The sequence below is a fragment of the Alligator mississippiensis genome, chromosome 2 (assembly GCF_030867095.1).
Source record: "Alligator mississippiensis isolate rAllMis1 chromosome 2, rAllMis1, whole genome shotgun sequence".
In the NCBI taxonomy this organism is placed as follows: domain Eukaryota; kingdom Metazoa; phylum Chordata; order Crocodylia; family Alligatoridae; genus Alligator; species Alligator mississippiensis.
Genome location: NC_081825.1, coordinates 206770905 through 206783488, shown reverse-complemented (window position 1 = coordinate 206783488; position 12584 = coordinate 206770905). Strand labels below are relative to the sequence as shown.

The 12584-nt window shown below is 45.1% G+C and overlaps 1 protein-coding gene across 1 annotated transcript in view; it reads right to left on the bottom strand.

The window, feature by feature from the left end:
• LOC102561513 (doublecortin domain-containing protein 1) overlaps window positions 1-12584 on the bottom strand; it is a 96729-nt gene that overhangs the window by 36629 nt on the left and 47516 nt on the right. The window contains exons 10-13 of the mRNA XM_019476789.2: window positions 5065-5235; window positions 4314-4493; window positions 3395-3598; window positions 78-246 (exon numbers count right to left, since the gene is read on the bottom strand). Of these exons, the coding sequence (XP_019332334.2) occupies window positions 78-246; window positions 3395-3598; window positions 4314-4493; window positions 5065-5235 (724 nt within the window). The remainder of the gene's footprint in view (window positions 1-77; window positions 247-3394; window positions 3599-4313; window positions 4494-5064; window positions 5236-12584) is intronic.

Sequence of the window (12584 nt, the reverse complement as noted above, 5' to 3'; positions counted from 1 at the left end):
ATGCAACTTCACTACAAATTTAAGAATTTTTTTAGATTGACTTTTTACCTTCCACAGGCAGAATAACCAAGACATACCTTCCATTGCAGTTGTCTCTTCACATTTGTCTGAGACACTTTGCCTAAAACATTTGCTTACAGCCCATGCAACTAAATCTGGTAGAGGAAGGATTAGGGTTCCATCACTGGTGTATAGTTTGCAGGCTTTCCTGGTAAGGTCAAGTTGTCTTGTACATATGGTAAGTAGCTAAATAACACAGGAAATAATAAATGATCACACAAATAAGGTAAAATTGCTTCCTGCAGCAAACCTTAAATAGTGCATGAGCCTATGCTGCCCCTTTGCCTAAGGTAAAGTTTATCAATAGTGCCTACCCATCTCCATTTTTATTAGTTATAGTCTAATTAATTTGAAAATTTTACAAATGAATAGTCTGGTCCTATCATGAAAAAAACTTAAAGTATATTTTAGCTTGCCTTGAGAGAAGATAGGAGGATGTACACCTTATATAATACACCATGGGCATATCTACATGTGCAACAAGTGCATGTGAATAAATTCCAGAGCTTATTGCTCCAGAGCATTTTGCTCCCAGGCACACCCTTTGACCATGTGTCCAAAAGCAACTAATTCCAAAGCAATCAGGTCCAGAGTTTATTCATTTGTGGCACATGGAGCCTGATCAGAGCGGCCCCGGCTTCCAGGCTCAGGGGTCAGTCTGCCAGCTCAGGGCTGCTCTGACCAAGTTCAATGTGCTGCAGAGGGACTGACTGGGACATGAGGGTGCTCTAGTGTGGGGCTAGCTAGCAGGCAGCCCCTGCATTAAAGCACCCTCCTGCCCCAGCCAGTTAGTCTGCATCTACATGTGCATTGCTGCACATGAAAAATCTCGGCAACAGGGTAGTGCTCATATTTACAAGATAGGAGTATGTATCTACAAGTACTACCCTGCTGTGGAATTCATTAGTTTCATGCACCCTAACAGTGACACACATGGAGATGCTGAGAAGTTTGCTGCACAGTTAATTAGTCAAATGAGTAGTAAATTTTCATGTAGACGTGCCTAGTATATAGTACTTTGATAGCACAAGCCACTACTGCAGCTAGAGAATGAGGGTAAGAATATACAGCACAATGGAAAACACAATGTCCTTGGGCAACTTGAGTCCCATTTATAGTCCATGCTTAGTGGCCTATGTCTACACAAGATGCTGACTGCACAGTAGCCCACGACTACTGCACAGTAGCATTGCATGGCAGCAAGCATGACGTGGTGCTACTGCGTAGTCTTGGGCTACTGCACAGCCAGCATCACAAAAAAAAGCCATTCAGTGATGCTACTAACAGTAACTGTAGTTACTGCACTGCCATTTAGTCTTGTTTATACATCTAAAGTATATACAAGTGTATCTCAAGTTTATACATCTCAAGTTTATGCCAGTACTAAATGGCTATGCGGTAATGACTGCGCAGTCAGCATCTCATGTAGATGCAGCCAGTATGGACTAAAACATTTTTTCAGGTTACTACTTCTCAAGTTAGCTCAAGTGGCATGTCTCTCATTCATGCTGATTGAGCACAATTAGGACAAGCTTATTTTGGATTCACTGGCGGACCTTTTTGAGATGTTTGCAACCAGGGCCAGAGAAGAGTCAGAAGGATTTATTTACTACCTTGAACAAAGCAAGATTTTTTGCCACATTGCAAATGATTATTTATGAAGAACACTACAATAATATGGAATTCCATACACTTTCATTCATTGGCTGCAAACCATGTATTTGAACTCAGCTCATGTTTCTCTGGTCAATCAAAAACAGGCGTCAAGGCCAGTTACTCTAAATTAAGAGGTGAAACAAAGGTGCCTGCAGAAGCTGCTGGTGTACATCTTTGCCACAGAGCCTTTGACTACTGGCAGAAAGGGTATAGGTAAAAATAAGGCTGAGAGAAGACAGTCACCTTCAGGACACAAGAAACAGGGATCCTTTCCTCTGTGTTGTGGCAGTTGCTGATAATATTTCAGTAATGGCCATGACTTCAGAAGCCATGAGAAACTCTTGTTCTGACTACAAGGTTATGAGAGTAACTTAGGGGACTGACTATGCCTTTCACAAAAGCAAAATTGTGGCTCAGTGGCAATGCAGAATGACCTTTTCCTGCTTAAACAGTCTAAAGAACATGCAGGAGGAGGAAGGAAGCTTGAAATATTACAGCTTTACTTCCATGAAGAAGGCAGAAGAGTGGCTAACTGTGAGAAGGCCCTTGAGGAGAAAGAAAAGGTTGTGGCTAGAGTGGTGGGCTCCCACCATCTTGCAAAATTGGTCTCTGTTCCTACTCTTATTGCTCTACGAATCGGCATATCTTCTGCCCAAGGAGCAACTTATGGGGAAGCTGGTGGGGTTATTTTTCTGAGTATGGGAGAGATAGAGATGCAACTAATTATCCTATGGTGAAAAGAGCCATAATCTCTAGATAAAAGGCGCGTGATGGGCTGGCTCACACACCCAGAGGTGTTTATGGTGTCTATTTACTCATTTTCACTATCAATAGGTACAAAAGCTTTGGGAACTCTCGATACAGTCAACAAAAGTCATTGTCACAGTTCATGTGTCTTACGTTCTTGAGGAGGGAGCTGTGATAGAATAGACTGGGTCAGGCTATTGAGCAGGAAGAGCACCATCCTGATGTAGGTGATGTGTATTTCTCAGACATGTCAAAATTTGAATCTTAGCCTAAACCAGAGTTAACATAACATACAACTGAGCAAAATCATAATGTATGGCCAACCAAAATTTCTTTAAAATGTTCTAAATTTATAAGCCTATATGGTAGAAATATCACAATTTAAAGTATTATTACGTGACTGGTACTATAAGAATGGTTTAATGCAGTGGAGCTCATCCTGTGCCACCAAATTTCTAGACTCATGGGGAGCCCTGTGGACAAGCTGACATAGCTCTATGCACCAGATTACGCTTGCACATGGGGATGGCCCATGGCCAGATCTTGTGTGGGGTCAGGCCACAGCCAGATTTGTCATGTGGGTCCAGGATAGCAGGCCAGATTGCACCCATGGACCACATGCTGACTCCACACTGGTTGCCGTTTGCAGACAGATCCTGCCCATGGGATCCAGTCTGCAGACTGGAAGGTTGAGCACCGTTGGTTTAACGTCATGGGTCATGTCCACTATGGCTCCTCTAGGCTTTGAATATGATTGGGAAAACTTGTGGTAGGGATGAGACCTATATATATTTGAAACCCCAGAAGTTCATCATGTTAAAAATTTTAGGTTTGAGATTCTGATTGGGGTTCATCTAAGTCACTGACATGGTGTTTGTCCTTTCCAGTACTACAGCCATTATGCTTATCTCTGGGGATGACTGCTACTTACCATAGGAAATGTACTAGCAATGATTAACTGCCCATTTCGGTAGCCAGCTCCATTTCTGTATGCAATTATTTTTACTGCTTTCTGGTTCATAACTGCAGAGATCTTTTCTGAGATAGTTTGTACAGAGACTTCAGTGTGCAGAGATGCTAGAACTTCTTTTAAGTGACTCAGGGTGATTTCAGCTTCCAAGGTGGATAAATCAGTCTTTTGGAGATATATATATAAAAAGAGATCAGATTCAAATCATGCTATTGCTTCTATTAAATCAATATAGAAATAAATTTCTTTTTAATGAAGCCCAGGAATTTGATTTAAAATGAATTCAGTCAACTATATAACTTAGTGAAATATGGGACATGTTAACATCTACTGTGCATATACCTTTGATGATCATATTGAATTTCCAGGTATTTTTGGTAGCTTTGACTTAGCCATTATTTGTCAAATTTGACAAGAGAGAGCTATTACAAATTTTTGTAGCACAGCCAAAACGTTTATTTTAAAGATCAGTGAATATACATGTGCATATATGTGTTTAGATAAAGATGAATCAGTTTTCAAAGATATCTCCACTTACTGCATAAAGACCTCCTACTAATGATCTACTACCAATAATATTTACTATACTGTATATGCAAAATTTCTGAAGACAAAATGATTCCCCATAACATAGGGGATGCTTCAGATCCATGATAAAGAGGAGGAGTGTGTGCTGATCATCCCTGCCCCTCTGCCCCCAATTTCCAGCAGGATCTCCAGATCCTCCCATATCTGCTCATTAGCAAACAATGAAACTGAATCTATATGCAGGTTTGAAGTTTGTCCAAATACAAATTACAACAGTCTATGTAAATTTTCATTTTATGTTATAATCTTGGGTCTACTGTACAGCTAGTAAAACAAAATAAAAAATACTAACCTTTGTCACTTTAACATACTTAAAAGGCCCCAAAGAGGAACAACTTGTTTCTCCAGAGGCACAGAAGAACATGCTACCTGGGGGTAATTTTTTCAGTTCTGTCTTTCCTCTTATAGTCCTTGCACAAGCCAAACATATCATCACTTTCTGCTTTTTACTGGGTGAAAGAAAATAGTAGCCCTAAAAATAAGTGGAAACAATAATTTCAAGGCTTTAAAAATAACCAAATTGTTGCACAGCTGAATGTTTTATTCAGGATTTCCTTAATATGTAACCATACTAACCTCAGCAAACTTTTTTGATGATGCCAGTTTTGATACCTAAATAACAGTTGTTCATTAGAAACGGGACAAGGACACAAATTCCTTTGTATGTTCAATGCTTCCAACTTCTCATACCATGACATGGATCTGATGTTGGAAAAAGCAGTGGTGGAATAGTTTCATTGTAGGAAAAAGACTGGTAATGTATTTTACTTACTACAAGTCTCCTGATTAAAAAGGTATTTGATGGCAGATTTTCTCATTTTCTTATGATGTCAGACTTGAAACAACACAGCTTTCTACAGATAAAACTGTCCAATACATTGCTTTGCAAAGTGCTATTTTTCAGTAAGTGAAATGTTTGACATACACGCACATACATGCACACGCACATGCATACACCTATGTACTCTGTACAGCAAGTTGCATTCATTGAGAGTTAAACTTCCTTATATATACTTACATGACTGAAAAAATATATTACTTACAGGCTGGTCTATTTTCTCTTTATTAGTCGCAGAGAATGTGCAAACAGAAGCATGATTTGCTGCTGTGATTTCCTGGCCTAGCACTGTGCTGTAAAAGGCACTAAATACTCCGGTATTTCCTGTATAATGCCACTTCTGATTGGCAGCTCCATTGCTGTGTTCTTTATATTTCTGTCAGAACATAAAAGATAAATTCTTTTGCTATGTTTTACTGTCAGGATGTTCAGTACTTGGCAGGAATATCTTGTGTTGTTTAAGAAAGAACCCTGTTTTACAGATGAGACTTCAAAATCTTAGGTTGTGTGTGTTCTTTGGGTGACTGTTAACTATCCCACAGCACTTTAAGTAAGTTTACATATATGCTACAGTATCTCTGGAAAAAAAATTCCCTCCATTCACTGTTCTATGGTGTGTTGTATATAACCATAATCTTTCACCATGGAGGTGGCTGTATTTTAATAGTAGTATACATGTTAAGGACCTGGAGGACAAACCTTATGAGGAAAGACTAAGGGATCTGGGACTCTTCAGTCTGGAGAAGAGAAGACTGAAGGGGCACTTGGTGGTCATCTATAAGTATGTATGGGGTGAATATAGGGAGCTGGGAGATAAAACTGTTCACTAGGGCACCCCAGGGGAGGACAAGGAGCAATGGCCATAAACTGTTAGAAAATGGTTTCAGGTTGGATGCAAGAAAGAAGTTCTTTCCAGTAAGGGTGACCAGAATCTGGAATACAGGTTCCCCTTGATTTATGCAGGTTCTTTATATGTGAATTTGCTCGTATGCAATAAGCATATTTAGACCCATAATTCATTATATGCGAGGTCAATTCACTCTTATGTGATCAGCATAGATGTCCCCCCCTACCCAAAAAGGTAAGTCTGTGCCGGGAGAGGAAAGGGCCATGGCCCCACTCACCCAAGCCTCAGCTCCAGTGGCCCCAGGAGCTGCTGGCACCAGCTGCCGGCAGCCACTGGGCTGCACCGTGCCCCGAACTCCCCAGGGCTCTGCCTGTCCCCACTCACCCCAGCTCCTGCTGCAGTAGTCCCAGGAGCAGCCAGTGCCAGCTCCCTGTAGCCACTGGACTATATCTCCTCAATGAAAAAATGAATAACTTGTGTAGGAGTCCTTGCTATCTACATATTGTTCCAAGAAGAAAGGTTAAAATTAAAAATTGGCCCTGTTTCGTGACCGCATAATAGTAAAAGAATTAATTAACCCAATGGGATTGTAAGGCGAAGAGACAGAAAATGGTCAAGCAGTTAGGCTAAGTACAGACAGTCAAAAAGCCTGAGGTATAATCAATTCAATCTAGGCAGCTTCCTCTAAGCTGTGTAGGTTGACCTATCCTGGTTTTCCATGACAAAAAAAATGCAAAGTCTCTGATAAAACCCCCAAAATCTGTGATTCAAATTAAAGGCCCCCCACAGGCCCCTCTGGCACTGATGGTGCCCCTCTTTGCCCCCACAACAGCCCCCCAGCCCTGCTTATGCCCCTTGCTCCCCACACACAGCCCCTGCCCCCTCGCCTTGCTGGAAGGGGACCCCAGCTGTCAGAGCTATGGGACAGGGGACCCAGGTCCACAGCTCCCTGCCCCCAACAGAAGGCAGCTGCAGCAGGAGCCTGCAGCCAGCTCCCCCTGCTGCTGCTGTCTGCTGCTGACTTGGGCAGGGACAGGGCTGGCTCCCGGCAGCCACGCGCACTCCTGGGGAGCAAGGGGGACCTGTGCCTCCAGATCAGTATGGGAGGCAGGCTGTGGGTTTGAGCTCCCTCCCTGCTTCCCTCCTGTGCGGCCGCTGTAGCCCAGCAGGCAAGACCCAGCATGGCTGGGAACAGTGGGGCCGTGCCGGGAACTCCTTGCCCCCCCCGCCACGCCTTCTGCGCCTGCCACTGCTATCAGTGGTGGAGCCCCACACCGCTTTGCTCAGTGCAGGAGGTGTATCACTGGGGCAGTGCAGAGTGAGCATCTGCTAGGAAAGCCCCGCACACCTCCTCTGTCTCCAGTGGCTCCTCTGTCCCCAGCTGCACTGGGTCATGGGGAGGGGAGCAGGGTGGCAGGGACCTGCTGCCCTGCTCCCCTCCCCATGACCCAGTGTGGCTGGAGACAGAGGAGCTGCACAGGGATCTCCTAGTGGCTGCTCGCTCTGCACTGCCCCAGTGATGCACCTCCTGCACGTGGGGCTCCACCACTCAGAGCAGCAGCAGGTGCAGGAGGCATGGCGGTGGGGGGGCAAGAAGATCCCAGCACGGCTCCGCTGTTCCCAGCCATACCAGGTCTTGCCTGCAAGGCTACAGCAGCCCCGCAGGAGGGACGCAGGGAGGGAGCTCAAGCCGACAGCCTGCCCCCCCCATACAGATCTGGGAGCATGGGTCCCCCTTGCCTCCTTAGAGTGAACAACACTGAGTGCCTGGCTGGCTCCACACTTCCCCGCTCATGGCTGGAGTGCCTGGCCGGGGGCACATGAAACCTAAGTGGGTCTAGCAGCCCTTAATAGAAGCACATGGAGGCGCCGGCCAGGCACTCTGTGTATTTCCCCAACACCTCTCTACTCCTCAGCCCACAGCCAGCTTCCACCCCAGCCCCGCAACCCCCAGCCTCCTGAAAGCCCCCCTTAGCAGTTCACAGGCTCCAGGTGAGCCTGATCAAGGCCTTGCAACTGACTAGAAGCTGCAGGCTCTGCCTTCCCCCTCTGCCTCCCCCTCTCTCTGCCTTTCCAGGCAGGGTTGGGGCTTTCCCACCCTATTTGCAAATAGCTCTTGCAGGCTGGAACTTAGCCAGCCTGCAGAGCTCTTTGCAAAAGTGGGAAATTCATGAGTTTCTCTGCTAAAAGAGAAAATCTGCATTTTTCTCTGATAAAACCAGGAAATCCGTGGTTTTCTCTGTTTTTCCATGAGAAATGGAAAACCCAGATCCCTGCTGATAACCAACTGAATGCCAATTAGGAAAGGCCTGCACTGACCCAGGCCAGTATGCTGGGGGTGCTAAAGCACATCTCCCAGCCTGCTGGCCATTTCCAGCCTAGCCAACTGTCCCCAATTGGCACCCCAGTACATGCTCCCAACCCCCTGTTGTTCCAGTGTGCTCCCAACCCACACTGCTGTTCCCCAACAGGGGGTTAAGGAGGCCCCTGTCTGGGTACTGGCCTACATTGAAGGAGCCTCACCTTCAGGAGGTTTCCCCCAGCCTGGGGTCCCCAGCCCAGGCAGCCCTGGAGAGCTGAAGGGAATTTCCACCCCCCGCCTCCCCCCTTCCCAACTGCTGCTTGCTTTGGCAGCTGTCCCAGGAGGGAAGGAGAAGAAGTCCTCCTTGCCGAGTGCCTACTCATGCAGCCTGGCATGGGGGCACTGGGAAGCCCCCACCTTCCCCCAACCCCAGCCCAGGGTTTCCCAGGAAGCTGAAGGGAATTCTTCCCCTCCCAAACCCCACCACTGCTTGCCTTAGCACCTGTAAGTCTCAGGGACAGCCTGAGGCAGCCTCAGGGAGCAGAGGGAAATTCTTTCACTCCCCTGAAAAATGTTTTGCCTCAGACTCACAGCAACTCAGGCAAAACTGGCTGCAGAGGAGCAAGAGAATGTCCCTCCACTCCTTAAGGCTACCCTGGGCTATCCCTGAGACTCACATCAGCTAAAGCAAGTATCCCTGGGGTTCAGGAATGGAAGAATTCCCCTCAGCTCCCTGGGGCTGCCCTGGGCTACGGGACACTGGGCTGAGGAGCTCCCCAAGGCAGAGTCTCCCCAGTGCACCCATGCTGGGCTGCACAAGCTGCCACCCAGCAGGGAAGACTTCTTCTCCCTCCCTCCTGTGACAGCAGCTGAAGCAATCAGCAGCTGGGAAGGGGGAGGGGGAAGGGGAAAGGGCTGCCAAGGGTCAAAAAGCTCTTTTCACAGGGGCTTACCCCCACCACACACTTTGTTAACTCTGGATAGAGGGGTCTGAGTTTCTGTTCCCCCGCCTTCCCTATGGGCTGACAGATGCAGGCAGGAAGCAGACTAAGGAACAGAGGGATGAGCAGTCCCTGCTCCACTGGAGTAGACAGCATAGCCTAGGACTGCAAAGCATCCTGGGATGCTGGGGGACTGTGGGTTAACTTGAACCAGGAAGGGATCTGGCACAGAAGTTCCATAAATCAGTTTGACCTAAATCAGTTAAGTTGGATACTACATCCAACCAGGTTTATTTTCAACCAGTGTGGGCCATTTTGAAAGGAGTGCGTGTGAATGGAGCTTCTGTTCTGTTACAAGTTTAAATCAGTTTCTGATCATTTAAACTAGTTTATGTGTAACTTCTGTCCCTAGCCTTAGGGCTCCTACATACATGCAGAGAGCCTGCTCCAACACACTGGAAATCCAGCACAGACTTGATTAATCAAGTCTGCTGAAGCACAGAAATTGACATGCTCTGGCAGCCTTCCACATCACATGTATCAGTGTCCCAGGGTGTCCCTGTGCTGAAAAAATGGTGGTGGGGTGCTTTGAAATAAAACACTTCTGATGAGCTTTAGTTCAAAGTGTGCCATCAACATTTTTCCAGCATGGGGAAGCATAGGGGTGCTGATATATGTGATACACAGGTGCTTTTAAGTAGTGTGGCTTGCTAATTAAAGCGCCCAGCACTGCATCATGTAAAAATGCCCTTAGAATACTAGTTTACGATCTGGGGGACTCATTTAATTCTTTCCTCTATCACAGATTTCCTGAGACCTTGAGTAGGTGAGATCTTACTTCACTTAGATCTCAAAGGCACTTTTCCATTTTTAGGCTGTAAGTCACTTAACTTTATTTTAGCTCATCCTATGCAACAGGATGAATTTTGCTAAGATTCCTAAATTCTTTTCTGTATCTAAGTGTGGCCTGCTTCACTTCCTGAGAAGTGATCCAAGACAGCTACATAAGTATCTAACTCCAGTTACAATCAGTTATCATCCAGTGTTGCCATGGAAAAACATTCATTTATGGAAGTCCCTTGAATCTGTAGTTGACAAAAACCATGGTACCCACTTTTTGCCTAGGGTTAAGGTAACTGATTGGGATATAGGAGACCTTGGCTGTATGACCACTGCACCCTGAGGGAATTTAAACTTCTCATATCAAAGATAAGGCTCAAAGCACCAAACCACTGGCTAGATCACCTTCCACCACTCTAGATGGAGAGTACTATGGGCAGACCAGTTGGAAAGTCTCTTTTTACTTGCACTGATGTAACTCCATTGGGCCAGATTCTGCCCTCTGTTAAAAACTGCAATCCAGAATCATGCCATTTCTTTCAATAGCATTATTTTAGATATATATCAATATTAATTACATATTTTGCATTAAATGGCACTGGATACAATTCATAAGCAATAGGGGCCAGAACACAGTACTCCCTCCCTGGACAATACCATCTTACTGGCCCTTAAAGTTAGGATCCCTCTTGTTTGCTTTCCTTCTGGCCCTGTGAATCTTTCCTTCTTAGAGGCCTAGTAGGTCAGCTTCAACAGAAGGGCGTAGAGGGTGCTCTCTGTAGAGTTTAGCCCATAGTTAGGGCTCATTTGAGATATAGGAAATGTGGGTTCAAACCCTCTGAAGCAGAAGGAGTAACTCAGGTTTCCAATGTCTAGGAAAACTAGTCTATTTGAAGATGAGCGTTTACTTTACACCCATGGTTTCATCGGCTGGCTGGATGAATGGCACAGGGCTGGTCTGCAAGTCAGATCCCATGATGGGGGGGGGGGGGGTCTGTCTAGGGGCCTAATCCAGCATGGTGTAGCACACAGGTTCAGTCTGCACATGCAATATGGAGTGCTGGCCTGGATCCATGTGCTGGATCCAGCTGTAGAGCAACTCCGTGCATTGGCCTGGTCCTATGTGCCCAATCTGCCTGTGGAGCAACCATGTATGGGCTTGATCCTGCATACCAGATCTAGCTGTGGCCCAATCTGGCATGCATGGCCATGTTACCCAGTCTTCCCAAGGGTCCAGAAGTTTGGTGACGGGGAAGCAAAGGCACCATTAATTGCCATGGCTTCAAAATTTGGCTATGGGGAAGTGGTGGCATAATTTACTGCTGTGGCTATGGAAGCCATGACAAATAAACACTGCCACTGTTCACACTTGCCAAATTTCTGGACCTGTGGGGAGCCCCATGGTCCAGATGATGTATCTCTCCAGGCCTAATTCACCCTGCAGACCAGAAGTGGAGCACCACTGTTTTATGCTGAAGTCAATGCTGCTATATGTTAGGTAGATACTTGTTCAAGTAAATGTTTCCCTACTTAGGTGCTGAATCTTCCTACCACACATTGCTTTCATGTCTTCAGAATCAAGAATCATGCCTAGATGGAAGCATCTTCCCATAAGCAAAGGCTCCCTATTGACAGAAGAGAGAGCTTTATAACCTTAAGGTGAAATAGGTTCTATCCTTGGAGACAATGTTGCCCATTGAAAAGAATGGAGAAAATTACTTTTCTGCATAGCAAATTAGTGTACCTTCAGAAATGCAAGAGGCCACCAACAGAATTAATAGGGGAACTATGCCTCTTCACAGGTGGAAAACAATCTCCACCCCACCCCGCAATATGGATGTGTTAGTTTGGAATAAGCAGAAACCATACCAGAGATTCCTTAGCATCAAGAAATCTATGATCTGGGCCTTAATCTCTCCATATCTCAGTACTTCTGTAAAGTGCACATATTAACATTGCCCTACCTCAAAGGAGTGTTATAAGGATATAATACAAAAAAGATAAAATCTTGAGGCACGCTAACGCTATGACAATAGGGACCATATAAATTAAATAGCTAAGGTAGGGTTCTAGGAAAAGAAGTTCTGGAAAACCTTTAGATGCACTGCTTCCTTTTGCCCGTTCCTGCTCCCCCCAAATTAAGACTATCTGTATTTCCCACAGAAGATAATTGCTGAGCAAGGAGAGATGAGAAAAAAGGGGAAAAAACCCACATCAACCAGCTAAGAGAATTGAGAGGGAATTCCAACTTGCAGCTGGAATTATCTAAAGGGGCGGAAGTAACTTTGCCTAAATGAAGAAGTCCTTGTGTTTCTTTCTTACATGGTCAGAGCTTTATATTGTGTCCTGAGATTTCATGCAATTCTCAGCTGCAAATGGGCATCTGCACTGACAATACTTGAAGGAAAAGGAAATATTCATCCACAGAGTCAGTTTTAATTAATTCCCCCCTGGCTGTTCCCTGTATAATTATGTTGTGTATCATTAATTATAGTCCTATCGATATTTTTTAAATATATCACATAGATATTTTTCCCAATCTGCTCCTTGGTCGATAGCACTATCCCAAGGGGATATTTTTAAAGACACAATATTTTATATTATAGTAGAGGAGACTGTTTCTGCTGCTGTAGCAGGCATTCTTTAAGTACTATACAGTAAAAGAAATTAAATGAAATACTAAGAATCACTTCCAGCATATAAAATGATTTAGTTCACATTTCAAAATAACATAGAAACCTCAAGGGAAAATAAGCCATTTGAACAACAACTTCATCTTGCCTGGCAGCTTGTCA